This window comes from Eurosta solidaginis, chromosome 5 (genome assembly GCF_040869045.1).
Source record: "Eurosta solidaginis isolate ZX-2024a chromosome 5, ASM4086904v1, whole genome shotgun sequence".
NCBI classification, from domain to species: Eukaryota; Metazoa; Arthropoda; class Insecta; order Diptera; family Tephritidae; genus Eurosta; species Eurosta solidaginis.
Genome location: NC_090323.1, coordinates 106,216,922 through 106,232,869, shown reverse-complemented (window position 1 = coordinate 106,232,869; position 15,948 = coordinate 106,216,922). Strand labels below are relative to the sequence as shown.

General features: G+C 40.1%; 1 protein-coding gene across 5 annotated transcripts in view; it reads left to right on the top strand.

Moving 5' to 3' along the window:
* The window catches only part of kto (kohtalo), a 693,872-nt gene that overhangs the window by 109,174 nt on the left and 568,750 nt on the right, over positions 1-15,948 (top strand). For all 5 annotated transcript variants that reach the window (XM_067791816.1, XM_067791814.1, XM_067791813.1 and 2 more), the window contains exons 3-4: positions 19-1,452; positions 1,509-3,195. In XM_067791816.1, coding sequence (XP_067647917.1) covers positions 19-1,452; positions 1,509-3,195 — 3,121 coding nt within the window. The remainder of the gene's footprint in view (positions 1-18; positions 1,453-1,508; positions 3,196-15,948) is intronic.

Genomic DNA, 15,948 nt, shown 5'->3' with positions numbered 1-15,948 from the left:
AATTTTAAAATCAATTAGATGGGGCGAACATCGAGCAATAGCTGTGGCGACTTTGCTTGATAAGCGACAAATTGAAGTGACATCTGTTTTGGAAAACGACCAACCTCACGCATCTAATGGGTCCGATGAAAAGGATTCTATTAATTCTGTAGTGGGCTTGATTGGGGGACTACCAGTGTTTCAATCAGTATTAATGGATTTTCTTGACCGAGATGCGCCTGTTTGTGATGAAAATAGCTCGGTACAAAGTCGTGCTCAATTTACAAATCTTGTGCACCTATTTAGTACATTAATACGCTTCGACGTTTTTTCCCACAATGCTTATATGCACACATTAATTTCCAGAGGCGACCTTTTAAGGGAAATTTCGATAACGCAATTAGAGAATGTGAATAGAAATGAAAGTATTTCTGTATGCGGAACAGGCTCTGTAGAAAACAAACATTCTCCGCATAATTTCGATGATGAGTTTGCATCCACCTTGGATTTTAAGCATAGTGAATTCGATGACTCAAATGTAGACGATGATTTGGGCAAACTACTTCAAAACATTAAAGAGAAAGGCCAGCAGGGCGCTCTTGAGACTCCTGATAGCCCTAAAATACCCGACACGTCGCACACAGATTCGAATGATACTCTCATTTCGCGTCATTATATATACACGAAACATTTTCCTATACCTCAAGACGAAACTTGTGTGTCATACAGTAACGAGTCCAATCAACGATATATCTTGCTCTTTGGCGTTGGAAAAGAAAGAGATGAAAAGAAACACGCAGTGAAAAAAATGTCTAAGGAAATTTGTAAACTTTTTTCTAAAAAGTTTAGCATTGATGTGGCAGAAGGTGGTAAGGTTAAAAAGCATTCTCGGAATGAGTTCAATTTTGAAGCTACTACTAGCAAGTGCAAAAGTATGGCATACTTTGAGCAGCATGTAGTAACGTCTCAGTGTGCAGTAGTTGTTCTAGAGCAACTTAATTGCTTTGCGGCTGGCAATAATAATTACCTTCCAGTTCAAGAACATGTCGCTTTTCTGTTTGATTTAATGGAAATGGCCCTGAATATATCTACTTTGCTTGAGTTTTCAGATCACATTTTGAAAGAGTTGCCGGAGATCGAAAATCAGTTACTAGCTAAGAAGTCGACGTTAGTTCGATCTTATACAACATCATTGACACTTTACATAGTTGGAATACTTCGTAGATACCATTCGTGTCTGCTCCTCGATACAGAAGGCACTGTGTCAGTGTTTGAAGGTCTATGCAAAACTATTAAGCATGTGAATAATCCTAGAGAATGTAGTTCCGCAGAGCGATGCATTTTAGCTTACTTGTCTGATTTGTATGAAATTTGCATTTTAGTCAAGTCAAAAGAAACTGAACCAGAATATTTTCCAATAATCACTGTTATGAAGGGGTTTAAGGAAATTTTTAACTCTCCGGAACAATTAAGGTATTGGTTTAATTAATTATAAATCTGCTTGATGATAAAGTTTAATTTGTTTTCAGCGCTGTCCCACAATCGTATAATCCTCATTTTCTACAGGACCTACTATTATCACCAAAACGTGCTAGTAAAATAGATCTTCACTGGATTCGTCAATTGCAAGATTCTCCATCAAACGTTTATAGTTTTGTATCAAACGCTATTTTGGCTATTTGTCAAGAGACTGATAACGATCGTTTGAACGAAATAGCCATTTTATGTGCAGAACTGACTGCATTATGTAGCACTCTTTCAGAAGAATGGATAGCTGCATTGCAAAGTATTTGTAACGCTTCCAAGAAACTGCGATATCCTCATCTTTTCAATCAAGTAGATCTTCATGATAGTAAAATTCATAATTCATTAGCCGTCTTTATTTGCATATTGGTGGCAAGGCATTGCTTTTCTTTGGCTGATTTCGTGCTTAAATTTGCACTTCCTACGTTGGCATATGCATACCCAGTTGGGGGCGATTTTACTATGGAAGCTGAAGCTGGGGCTCGTCTAACCTGCCACTTAGTGCTTAAACTATTCAAGACAATTGAAGTACCGCAACCTAGAATGTATTCTGTAAGTACTTCGCCGAATCCAATTAACGTCGGTAGAGGTGCGTTCAGTATAAAATTAAGTTGTGATCGTCACCTGTTGGTGGGAGCACATAAAAACATACCCATACAAGCAGTTTTGGCAGTTATAAAAGCTATTTTGATTGTTGTCGATCTCAAAACTCCAACTTTATCTAATAATAGTACAGTAACATCAAATAACGGCAAGCGTAGTGGTGTTAATACACCAGTGCACCCGGGGAGTACCCCGAAATCTAATGACAGGCCAGCGGATTTGAGCCAAATACTTGGCACAAGCGATTTATCCAACATTGGAACAAACCTTGATCAAGATATAAACCAACCGACTATGGGCAATATTTTAGGAAAGCCTTTTGAGCAAGTATCTTTGCTTGAATTCGCTAACCATGTTTTGAAACAAATTTGTTCACAAGAGCATGTATTGGAACGTTGTTTGAAACATGCAGATAATTTATGTGAGATGATTATTGATGATATGCTTTCAACAAAACAAGTTCAGAGAGTTTTATATATGATATGCTATCCAGAGGCTGAGTATAACATTATTTCGGAAATGGATCAAAGATCAATGATTGTTCGAATTTTGGAAAATCTAGAACAATGGACTCTTCGCATATCTTGGTTAGACTTAGAATTAATGTATCGTCAATCAATGAATAATCCAACTGATCTCAACAACTGGTTAGATACTGTTGCAAAGGCTGCAATTGACGTTTTCCAAAGCAATGACATATCTACAAATAGTGGTACAGAAATGCACACCAAAAAACAATCTACTTGGCTAATAGCACCGTTGGTTTCAAAGCTTACACCCGCAGTAAAAGGTAGAGTACTCCGTGTTGCTGGACGTGCACTTGAGAGTATGCATTTCTTCGCCAAGCTTCCTAAATCGGATGGCAATTCCAGTGGTAATGCAGAAGATCGTGATAAGAATCTCAGTTTATCAATAAATTATTCATATGGCGGGCTAAACACTATGAGCTGCATAAAAAAATTTTCCTTAAATTACCAACCTTTTTTGGGACTAATTCTTTCATGTTTGAATGGTCAAGATGAATACAAGGAAAGTCTTTTAGTGTCTTTATACTCACAGTTATCCCACTGTTTGCAGTCGTTTTCCGAGGTAAATATAAAATTTTATTCATATCACTATAATATGGCATAAATAGGTTAAAAAGAAAATTAAAAAGGGTATGGTCCGTGTACAACTAAAGTGCTAAAATTCGTTTCAAGTAAAATCGGGACCGCCGAAACCTCTCGCTTTACCTTTAGTGCTAGTCCAGAGCGACCTTAGTAAATAATCATAGCAACTGTATGGTCAGAAATAGACTAATAAACTAAAACAAAAATGTTGTGAAGGTGAAAACTTTGAAATTTGTCTTACTTCAAACTGCTTTAATAGTCCAGTAATTAAGTTCATGAATCTATGACAAATATAGCACAAAGCATAAAATGCAATTTAACAATAAAGACAATGTTCCTAGCAGTACATAAAACATACGTACAGGTGTGTATAAGAGTCATTATGCTAACAATAGCTGTGTTGTTTTTTACATCTATAAACTTTTACGCTTAAACTTTATATAGACTGCTAAGCGTCAACTTTAAATACACCTCTGAAATTGCTGTGCATAAAATTTCTACTACTAAATTTCAATACGCATTATACTCAAATATAACTGAAATATGTATCTATGTTTCACCTCTACACTAATCTATGTATCACTTCTAAAAATGGTGTATGCCCACTATTCACCGCAACCGATTCAGCTGTAGGTTACAAACAGCCATACAACAGAGGTTTATGTCTCCAATTTTCGGTACAACATGCTGCGTAGCTATTTGCCGCTAGAAGGGTCTTTTAAGTAGGTATTTGCCGCTAGATGGGTCCCCTAAGCATTATCTAAGGGAGGATAAGCGCTTTTTTTACGTGCAAACGTAAACGTATACGCGTGTAAAAAAAAAAAAACACGGCTAATTTAAAGAATTCCAAAGTTATGTTATTTAAAATATGAGTAAATGAAATGGCTCACATAAGTATATGTTATGTTTACTCTCATCACTAGAAACGAAAGTTTTCCAGGAGTCAAAACCCTTGGTTTTGTACTTTTTAGCAAAATAGGCCTTTTTCTTTAATAAATTTTGAAATAAAGTTTTTTTGCGTGGTACTCGTCCTGAATATCATTGTTTTTATGCAATCTTCGAAATGTTTCTTCCGATAATTGTGTTTGTAGTATAGTTGGAAGTTTTACGTTTCTCCTAAAATTTGAGGTTTTACTCTCACCGTCAACGATTTTGGTAAATTACAGCGCTCTTAACACCGTTTTATTAATCTTACAATCGTTAGGCGACACTGAATACACATTTCACTGATTATTTAACAGTTTTTGCCTCATTATGCAGGTGTGAAATATATTATTTTGCCAGATCCAGTTAGTTCTTTACCTTTTGGAATTTTTGATGTTCCCAGTAGCGCAATAAAAACGGAAGCTATCTAATTATCAGAAATACTGAGAATAAAGACCATTTGTAACAACCAATAGAACAAAACATAGAAAAACAAACAGATAGCAGCTTCGACCGGTTTTCAAAGCAATGAGCAAAATACTCTTGTGCGACAAGAATCTTGTCGCCTAGCTGTGTTCTTTTTGTAGTAACCTAACGGGATAAAAAAATCACTCCCACTCCCGGGAGGAAAGGCTTTCAAGAGATTTACAAGGTATTATCGAAACAGCTGTCGCCTTGTCCGTCATGACGTCACGTTGTTTAAATTTTTCCCAAATTATTAAATCTAATCTATCTAATATTTAATCTGATATATATGGGGTATTTCGACCAATTTTGAACCCGACCCCTTTAGAATTGGCTGAAAGTTTGTCTTCTTTTTCTAGCTTACGAAAGACGTTTTTCAGAAGTTTTTCAAATTTTTTCATCCAACTCAAAAAAAGTAAGGAATTTAAAAAAAAACACCGTTTTTGTTTTCAAAATGCTATAACTTTTTCAAAAATTGACCGTTTGGGATCTTTTTCTTTTTTTAAATTTGTTTTTAGATGTACTTTTCGGAAAAAATTTTTAAAGTTTTTTTTTTTTGTAATTTTTCAGTTTTTCGAATTTCGCCCTTTTTTTCTCATAAAAAACTTCAATCAATTCCGCAATCATCCCCACTAATCCCGGAGTGGGCCGAGAATTTTTTTGTTTATTTAATTGAAAAAAAAAACTTTAAAATTTTTGTTTGTATTTTTTCCGAAAAGTAATTTAAAAACATATTAAAAAAAAGAATGATCCCAAACGGTTAATTTATGAAAAAGTTATAGCATTTTGAAAAAAACACCGTTTTTTCCAAAATATTTAAAACCTATTTTGAGTTTTTTTTTCTATAACTTTTTCAAAAATTGACCGTTTGGGACCATTTTTTTTTTTAAATATGTTTTTAAATGTACTTTTCGGAAAAAATACAAAAAAAAATTTAAAGTTTTTTTTTCAATTAAATAAAAAAAAAAAATTCTCGTCCCACTCCGGGATTAGTGGGGATGATTGCAGAATTGATTGAAGTTTTTTATGAGAAAAAAAGGGCTAAATTCGAAAAATCTCGAAAAAGTGAAAAATTACAAAAAAAAAAACTTTAAAAATTTTTTTGAATTTTTTCTGAAAAGTACATTTAAAACCAAATTAAAAAAAAACGATCCCAAACGGTCAATTTTTGAAAAAGTAATAGCATTTTGAAAACAAAAACGGTGTTTGAAAAACTTCTGAAAAACGTTACGAAAGACGAAGAAAAAGAAGAAAAACTTTCAGCCAATTCTAAATGGGTCGGGTTCAAAATTGGTCGAAATGGGATGGAATACCCCATATATTATAAATGGGAAAGTTTGGATGTTTGTGTGTCCAGACGTTTGTCTTTGTGCCTCAATCACGCAAGAATGGCTGGACGGATTTGGATGAAATTTGGCACACATATAGCCAATAGTCTAGAAGGATCTACTAGGCCGCCGCCCCCTAGGAACAGTTATTTTATTTATTTATTTAAAATTATAGTCGACTCAAAAACAAAGCGGCCGACTGCTAAAAATTTAAAGTAAAATGTATATAATTATAGGCATTACAATTTCTATTATACAGAAAGTAATGTTATTTATGGATTTATATAAGTGTCCCCAGTGGCGGGTCATCGTGAGGAGCTCAGAAGAGAGCTTACGCGAGGTGCTCAGAAAGGACCTTGGTGCCCATAAGGGGGCTGACGCGACGTGCTCATAAAGGAGCCGGATGCCCAGTAGGGGAACGCGCGAACTGGTTGAAGTACCGATGTATCCAATCCATCCTTATACGATATCGTGCCTGTTTTCTACGGAAGAAATAATAATTCCAGCATATTATTAAATTAGCTTATATCTCTTAGTTTAGATAGGCGATGCATTACGTATAGTGGCAAAAGTACATTCAAGACTGATAAAGCTATACAAGTTATTGTAGTGCGAGCACCAGATAAGCAGAGGATTATTTTTAGCAAAGTTTCGACGACAAAGGGGTCAATAAAAAGGAACGCAGTGTCTGGAAATTCTAGGAGGAACTACAAAAAACAATCGGCTGAGAAGGTCAGCAGAATCCATTTATCCAATAATGAGCTTATGGATGAACAATACCCCCAGTAATATTCCCCGGTTTTCCAGAGTGGGTAAGCCAGTACCTCCCTGAGGTACACCGGAGGAAACTCCCAACGATTCCGAGAGATGGCACTTGAACAGGATTTTTTGGGTCCGGTTAGAAAGATAGCTTTTCAGCCACATGAATGGGTCAAACGGAAAACCCAGTAAATCAAGCTTATGAATAAGTAACTCATAGTTGACGGTTTCGAATGCTTTGCTGAAGTCAGTATACATGACATCCGTTGCTTGTTCGCTAGAAATCCTTCCATAACTAAAGAGGTAAATACTAGCAAGTTTTTAGTGGTTGACCTTTGACGAATGAAGCCGTGTTGGCATGGAGATAAAAGGGAAGAGCACTGATATTGAAGTTGACTGGTAACAATCTGTTCAAAAACTTTAGGAATAGCCGAAAGTTTAGCAATACCCCTGTAGTTCTCAACTTTTGACCTACTACTTTTTTATACAGGGGTATAATTAAAGACTGTTTCCAAAGTGACGGGAATGACGCAGATCCCAGAGATAGGTCAAATAATTTTAAAATAGGCTCATATATGTTTTCAGTGCATTACTTAAGCACACAACTAGGAACACCATCTAGTCACGGAGAAAAGTTGGACTTCAAAGGTTGAAGCCTCTGAAGAACAATATTACTATCAATAGCAGGATTCCTAATGGAATTCGAGCTATCTAAGCGATAGGGGTATTGACCGGAATGAAAACCACTGGATGAATACGTGTACTTAAAGAACTCAGAAAACAGTTCAACAACGTCGTCATCAGTGCAAGCTTTTTTGGCTTCAAAAGGTTAATGAGGAAGGATACCAAGAAGTTTTCCGTTTTGAATTTACGAAACTGTAAAACTTTTTTGGATTTTCAAAAAATTTAGCTTTACAACAACTTTAGTAATCTTTATAACAAAGCTGATGAAGACGGTGAAAGTTAGAACGAGCGATTAAATATTTAGAGAAGTTTGCAGATGTTCCCGTTTCCGTGAATCTTTTATCAAGCCTAGATTTGATGTTATTAAGTCTGATTAGTTGCCTTGAAAACCAAGGCGGCTTATTCGAACACAGGGTATAGCGAGTGGAAATACAGGTATCAAAGAAGCCATCAAGTGTATTGTAAAATATGGAGATTGCCGAATCGACATCAGTGCATGCATGGAGAGGGGCTGTTAACGCGCTGGTTGGCCTAGCGTTGTTGTTTGAATCAGTCAGTGACGTTTGGTTGCTGGTAGCCACAATTGTTGCCAAACTGTTGGTTACTGCGGTTGTAGGACGTAGAGAAAGAGGTGGACGCTTAGATAAGACTGGGGAGGTTAATGAAATTAACAGTGGTGTCGTGGGGCAGTCTCTTCTCGTGGGGGCGGTCTCTTCAGAGGTACCACTGCTAGTTGGAACGGTGTTAACACGGTTAGAAATCACCGTAGCATCGCTAGAAAGCTCGGCAGACAGTTAGGGGGATTTCTGAGTAAGATTAGTTTGATCTGTCTGTGAAGGTGGAGGTACAGAGGTATGAGAACAACCTTGCCCCAGACCCGAACCCAAGATGGTGTTATTATTAGGCATGCATTTTTTGCGTTTTGGTGACTCGGAAATTACTTTAAATTTTTTGAAATGAGTCTCCATCATTTTAAATCTTTCGTGCAGGTCACGAAAACCAATGAAAATATTATTAAACTCTTTCTGAGTTTGTCGCATGAAAGCGCGTATGTCATTTTCTACTGTGCGGCAGTCATGACAGATCCAGTTTAGCCCAATTTTGCTGGATATCAAGTCAACAACTCGACCACCATAGAATCCTCACACATAGAATCCTGCACACGAAACGTGAGCCATGTTTTCACATATCCAACAACATACATAAATGTCACCTCAGATATTTTCCCCTGGGAGGTACACTTCTTGGAACAACTTACTTACTTACTTAATTGGCGCTTAACCGTCTAAACGGTTATGGCCGTCCAACAAGGCGCGCCAGTCGCTCCTTCGCTCCGCCAACCGGCGCCAATTGGTCACACCAAGGGAGTTTAAATCGTTTTCCACCTGATCCTTCCAACGGAGTGGGGGCCGCCCTCTACCTCTGCTTCCATAGGCGGGTTCCGATAGAAACACTTTCTTGGCCGGAGCATCATCTTTCATTCGCATAACATGGCCTAGCCAGCGCAGCCGCTGCGTTTTAATTCGCTGGACTATGTTGATGTCTGCGTATAGCTCGTACAGCTCATCATTAAATCTTCTTCGGTACTCGCCATCGCCAACGCGTAGAGGTCCATAAATCTTTCGAAGAACTTTTCTCTCGAACACTCCCAAAGCCGCTTCATCTGCTGTTGTCATGGTCCATGCTTCTGCCCATATAGCAGGACGGGTACGATAAGTGACTTGTAGAGTATGATTTTCGTTCGCCGAGAGAGGACTTTACTTTTCAATTGCCTACCTAGTCCAAAGTAGCATTTATTGGCAAGATTGATTCTTCGCTGGATTTCAGTGCTGATGTTGTTGCTAATGTTGATGCTGGTTCCCAAATAAACGAAGTCTTTTACTATTTCGAAATTATGGCTGCCAACAGTAGCGTGGTTGCCAAGGCGCATATGCGCTGACTCTTTGCTCGATGACAGCAGGTACTTCGTTTTGTCCTCATTCACCATCAAACCCATCTTTACCGCTTCTTTTTCCAGCTTGGAGTAAGCAGAACTAACAGCGCGGGTGTTTAGGCCGATGATATCAATGTCATCAGCATATGCCAGTAATTGCACGCTTTTATAGTATATTGTTCCAGTGCGGTTAAGTTCTGCAGCTAGTATAATTTTCTCCAGCATCAAATTAAAGAAATCGCACGATAGGGGGTCACCCTGTCTGAAACCTCGTTTAGTTTCGAACGGCTCGGAGAGGTCCTTCCCAATTCTGACTGAGCTGATGGTGTTGCTCAACGTCATTTTGCACAGCCGTATAAGTTTTGCGGGGAAACCAAATTCAGACATAGCGGCATATAGGCAGCTCCTTTTCGTGCTGTCGAAGGCGGCTTTAAAGTCGACGAAGAGGTGATGTGTGTCGATTCTCTTTTCACGGGTTTTTTCCAAGACTTGGCGCATTGTGAAAATCTGGTCGATGGTAGATTTACCAGGTCTGAAGCCGCACTGATAAGGTCCAATCAGCCGGTTCACGGTGGGCTTCAATCTTTCGCACAATACACTTGAAAGGACCTTATATGCGATATTAAGAAGGCTGATTCCACGATAGTTGGTGCATTTTGCAGTATCCCCCTTCTTGTGGACTGGGCAAAGAACACTTAGATTCCAACCGTCGGGCATGCTTTCGTCCGCCCATATTTTGCTAAGAAGCTGCTGCATGCGCCTTACCAACTCCGCGCCCACGGCCTTGTTGTTTTTCAATCTGGTTATTGCTATTCTAACTTCGTCATAATCGGGCGGGGGGACATATATTCCATCATCATCGATTGCGGGATCGGGTTCTTCATCTCTGCGCGGTGAATTGCTGCCTCTATTTAGGAGAGCAGAGAAGTGTTCCCTCCATAATCTAAGCACTCTCTGGACATCAGTTACAAGGTCGCCGTTTTCATTCCTACAGGAGTTTGCCCCGGTCTTAAAACCTTCCGTCTGTCGCCGTATTTTTTGGTAGAATTTTTGGGCGTTATTCCTGGTGGCTAGCAGCTCAAGCTCCTCGCACTCACGCCTTTCTGTTTCTGCTTTTTTCTTCCTGAAAAGGCGTCTCGCTTCCCTTTTCAACTCACGATAGCGTTCACACACTCCTCTTGTCGCGCTCGCTTTTAACGTAGCCCTGTAGGCAGCGTCTTTTCTTTCGGTTGCAACGCGGCATTCTTCATCATACCAGCTGTTTTTTCGTGGCCGCCGGTAACCAATTTTTTCCTCGGCGGCAGTATGAAGTGCTTTGGAGATATGCTCCCACTGCTCCTGTATTCCTTCAGGATGAGTTGTGCCCTCAGAGAGCAGGTGTGAGAGTCGAGTTGCGAAATCATTGGCAGTCTGTTGTGATTGAAGCTTTTCGACGTCTAGCTTTCCTTGTGTTTTTTGTTCCTTGTTTTTAGCCGCGTTGAGGCGGGTGCGTATTTTGGCTGCAACGAGATAATGGTCCGAATCGATGTTAGGTCCTCGGATCGTTCGCACATCTAAAACACTGGAGGCATGCCGTCCGTCTATCACAACGTGATCGATCTGATTGCGAGTATTTCGATCAGGAGACAGCCATGTAGCTTGATGTATCTTTTTATGCATGAACCTCGTGCTTGATATGACCATGTTTCGAGCACCGGCAAAGTCAATCAGCCTCAGTCCGTTAGGAGAAGTTTCATTGTGTAGGCTGAACTTTCCGACTGTAGGGCCAAAAACACCTTCTTTGCCCACCCTGGCGTTAAAGTCGCCAAGCACGACTTTTATATCATGACGGGGGCAGCGCTCGTATGTGCGTTCTAATTGTTCATAAAAAGTGTCTTTCACCTCATCGTCTTTCTCCTCTGTCGGCGCATGGGCGCAGATGAATGATATATTAAAAAATTTTGCTTTTATTCGAATAGCGGCGAGACGCTCGTCCACAGGCGTGAACGCCAGCACTTGGCGACAAAGTCTCTCTCTCACCACGAATCCGACGCCGAAACTGCGCTTATTCGCATGGCCACTCCAATATATGTCACAATTTTTGATCTTCTTTCTTCCTTGCTTCGTCCAACGCATTTCTTGGATGGCGGTGATGTCAGATTTTGCTTTGACGAGGACATCAACCAGCCGGGCATCTGCACCAATCCCATTCAGGGAGCGGACGTTCCAGGTGCATGCCCTCAATTCATTGTCCTTCAAACGTTTGCCATGGTCGTCATCAATAGAGAGTGTATTTATCCGAGGCTTGTTGTTATATTTCATTGGAGTATGGTTTTACGTGGCGGGTCCCAAGCCCAGCGCACAACCCGCTCAGCGGGGGTGAAAATATTACTTGGCACGTTTATATAGCGAGCCGCTTGCTCCAAGACAGACGCCCGCTTGCAGCCGCACCTAGAGGTGTACAGACGCTGCCGATGAAATCTCCCCCGGCTAGCCCTTAAACCGATTATGTCAGAGTGGCCTAGCCAGGTTGTCGCCTTCTCACATTAGCTCACCGCTAAACGGGTGTTTAGCGGCTACCCAGAGGATACTTGGCCGCAAGCGACCGGCAGTAGTGAGCTGCTTGAACCGCATGCAAAAGAATCGCTCTGGCCATTCCCAGGTGAATGGCGGTCAGAAGCTTTCCCCACTTTCGTGGACTTCTACACACGGCCCCACCCTCCACAAAATGCACAAAATACCACAATATATATTGCACCTTTATTAAGATTTATACACTGTAAGCTAATAAATGAACTGTACAGAATTAAAACAATTTATATGCAGAATTTAGGCTGTTTACAAAAGTAAAAATAGTTATAATTCAATTATTATATTTTTTCGTATTTTTGACTGAATCACGCCAGAACGGCTACACGAATTTTGATGAAATTTGGGACACAGACAATACCCAGCCAGCATTTTTTGAAAATTTTGATCAAAAAATATTTAAACATCATACCCCAAGATGATTAAAAACGTTCAAATTTAAAAGCATTTTCTGTTCGAAAATTAACGTATCGTCGGGAGAAAAATGTACCATACCCCTGATTATTCTTGAATAATCATTTATGATTCCTATTTCGAAACGCTTTTTATTCATATTTGATATCATTGTAAAATTGAGCTTTAGTTGAGCTTAGTTTTAGAGTAATATTTGACTGCTTTTCACAGTCATTTTCTGATCATATTCGTGAATATATTTCAATCGTTTTGGATGAGATTTTTGAATCATTTTTGAATGCCATTATAATGCGTTTATTCTTCATATCTTATTCAGAATAGGATACTACATAATAATCTTATTTCATCAGGGGAAGAAAGCATGCGAAAGTGAGCTATTCGAACCACAGCTAACTTGCAAACAAACTTGACCGATATACACCTGCGACTATAACATCCAACATCAGCATTATCGTCTGCATCTTAAAATACGGATACGATACGGGATGTTGAAGCCGTATCCAGGTATGTCAAGATAGTTTCACTTACCTGGGGTTCAAATATCTCACAACCTATGTAATGTCCAATCATTATGTATTTTCTGGGAAGCTGAAGGGGAGAAGTGGTTGAGGAAATCTTCGTTCAAGAGCAGCATTACATTATTTTTGTCTTGAAGAATATCTTTTGCATAAATAATAAAATTTTTATATATTTTTTCATAGCTTCATGATTGAAAAAATATGTGTGTTGAGCTGCAAGCCTTTTTGCAGCTTATGGATTCCGATGATATGAATGTGTGCTTGTTGGGTTGCACGCTTACACTCCAAAATGCATCCAAATAAACAAAAAACGCAAACCTTTGATGTTTAGCAAATCCAAATGAACAAAAACCAAATGAACCTTTTAATATTTGAACACTGCATGTATTTACAGACTTTATTATAGTTTAAATAAATGTATATGAGATTTTGGTTTCACAAAAAATGATTAGCCGCGAGATATTATATAAACCAAAAAATTGTGCTTGCTAGTGTCACGAAAAAGGAAAAAACGAATAGCTCTCACTCGCCCATATGTTTTTCTTGACAACTCTCAACACACACTCATTCGAAGGTGTGTTCCCTTAGGTGTCAGCTGCTGCTCCGAACATCCTCCCCCCGTTGAAACATTAGTGCTTTCAACACACTCTCTAACTGGAAGGACGCACAGCTTATTTACTGCTCGACGCACGATACCTGCAGATGTACGTAGAATGGCAACTCTCACCGCACCGTGCTTCCCAGTGATTACGTCAGTTACACGGCCGAGAGGCCATTTTAGGGGTGGAGAGTTTTCATCCTTGATGCACACAATATCGTTTATTTGAATGTTGGTGTGTGGAGTGCGCCACTTGGCGCGCTGCTGGAGAAGACTCAGATATTCTTCACTCCACCTCTTCCAAAATATTTGTTGTAGATAGGTAACGCGCTGCCAACTATCAAGTCGATTATAATTTAGGGGCGTAAGGTCAGGTACTGGGAGAGCTGTGAAAGGACCACCAATAAGAAAATGGCCTGGTGTCAATACGTCGAGATCGTCCGGATTTTCGGAAATTGGCACTAGAGGACGAGAGTTGATTACTGCAGAAATTTCGCATACTAAGGTGCGTAATTCATCGAAGCCAAGAAGTGCAGATCCTATTGTGCGATACAAATGCTGTTTGGCCATCTTCACTGCGGCCTCCCATAACCCCCCGAAGTGCGGCGAACGGGGTGGTATGAATCGCCAATCGATTCCATTATTAAGGCAGTGCGCGTAAACATCTTTCTGATGCCTTTCACTAAGGAATAAGCGACGTAAGTCTTTCAGCTCGTTATTAGCACCGACAAAATTAGTCGCGTTGTCGGACCAAATGCAGCTTGGTGTACCGCGAGTAGCAACAAAACGTTTTAAAGCGTCGAGAAAGGCACTTGTTGAAAGATCCTTCACTAACTCCATCCAAACAGCCTTTGTCGCAAAACAAATGAAAAGACTGATGTAACATTTTTGAGGCTGTTTATTGCGCGCTTCGGGCTTGTAATAAAAGGGCCCGCAGTAGTCAACTCCAGAAATGGTAAAAGGGCGCGAGACTTCGATGCGCTCCTTGGGTAAATCTGCCATGATATGCTCAACGAGTCGTGGTTTTGATCTGCAACATATGATACATTTTCGAAGGGCGCGGGCCATCGTCTTTCTTCCACCTATGGGCCAATACTGCATGCGAATCGTAGCTAGAAGGGATTGGGGACCCGCATGATGATATTTACGATGAAGATGCATAATTATAGCAAACGTTAGTGGATGATCTTTTGGTAGAATGCTTGGATGTTGTGCTTCGAAGCCGAGGGTTGAATTCCTGAGTCGGCCGCCAACCCTAATTATTCCTAAATCATCCAAGAATGGTGCTAACGAAGCGATGCTGCTCGAAGGGTGAACATTTTCCTGATTCTTGAGTACGGCATACTCAGGCCAAAGTTGTGCCCTTTGAACCATGCGAATTAAAATTTGAGTTCCTTGATAAATGTTTTCATAGGTTAGCTGCGATGTTCCTCTGGATTTTCGTATGGTTAAAAACTTATGAACATATCCAAATATGCGCTTTATCTTGCCGAATGAGTTGATATACTTAAACGATAGCGAGAAGTCGATTCGATTATTTGAAATAACCAGAGCCTTGTGACGAATTTCAGGGAGATTAGGGTTGGACGCGCTGGCCTGCGGCCAATCACGCTCCTCTGCTTGTAAGAAAGGGGGACCATGAACCCAAAGCGTTGATCGGGACAGCTCAGCTGGTGAGGCTCCCTTTGACAAAATATCAGCTGGGTTAGCGGACGTAGGGACGTAACGCCATTGCATTCCCTTTGTACGCTGCTGTATGGTACAAATACGATTAGCTACGAATACGTTGAATTTGGAGGGCTCTTCACGTAACCATGACAACACCACAGTTGAATCGGACCAACAGTAATAAGGACAATCGAAAAGCTTAATTTTAGCTATTTCGGCCGCTAGCTGAGCCAGTAAATCAGCAGCACAGAGTTCAAGTTTTGGTACAGTGAGCGTCTTCAACGGTGCAACGCGAGCTTTTGAACATAATAACTGAATTGAAATTTATCATCTATTATTGAGCGTACGTAAATGCAAGCGCCGTATGCATCAAGGCTGGCGTCACAAAATGCGTGAATTTCGTGTGCAGTTCCAATGTAACGTGGGAATGTCAAACAATGAATTTCTGAAAAGGCTGTGCAGAATGTAGACCAAGCTGTATCAAGAGATTGTGGTAGGCTCTCATCCCAATCAAGTTTTTCCCTCCACATTCGCTGCAATATAATTTTCGCTTTGGTCAAGGTCGGGCCAATGAGCCCAAGCGGGTCGTAACAGCGAGCTATGGTGGACAATACAGAACGCTTCGAATGTTTTCCAGGTGTGTTTAGGGGGGTGAAAGCAAATAAAAAAGTATCCTTGAGCATCCATGCAAGACCCAATGCCTTTGTAATGTTGCTGCTGTCATCGAATTTCAAAAAACTTTCGCGGTCCGCATCAGGAATATCATGTAAAACGTCCGGATCATTAGAACACCACTTACACAAGCGAAAGTTGCCTCGAGAGAGGAGATTTGTTGTTTGCTTCCTGATTTCGATAGCTTCTTCTACCGTGTTCC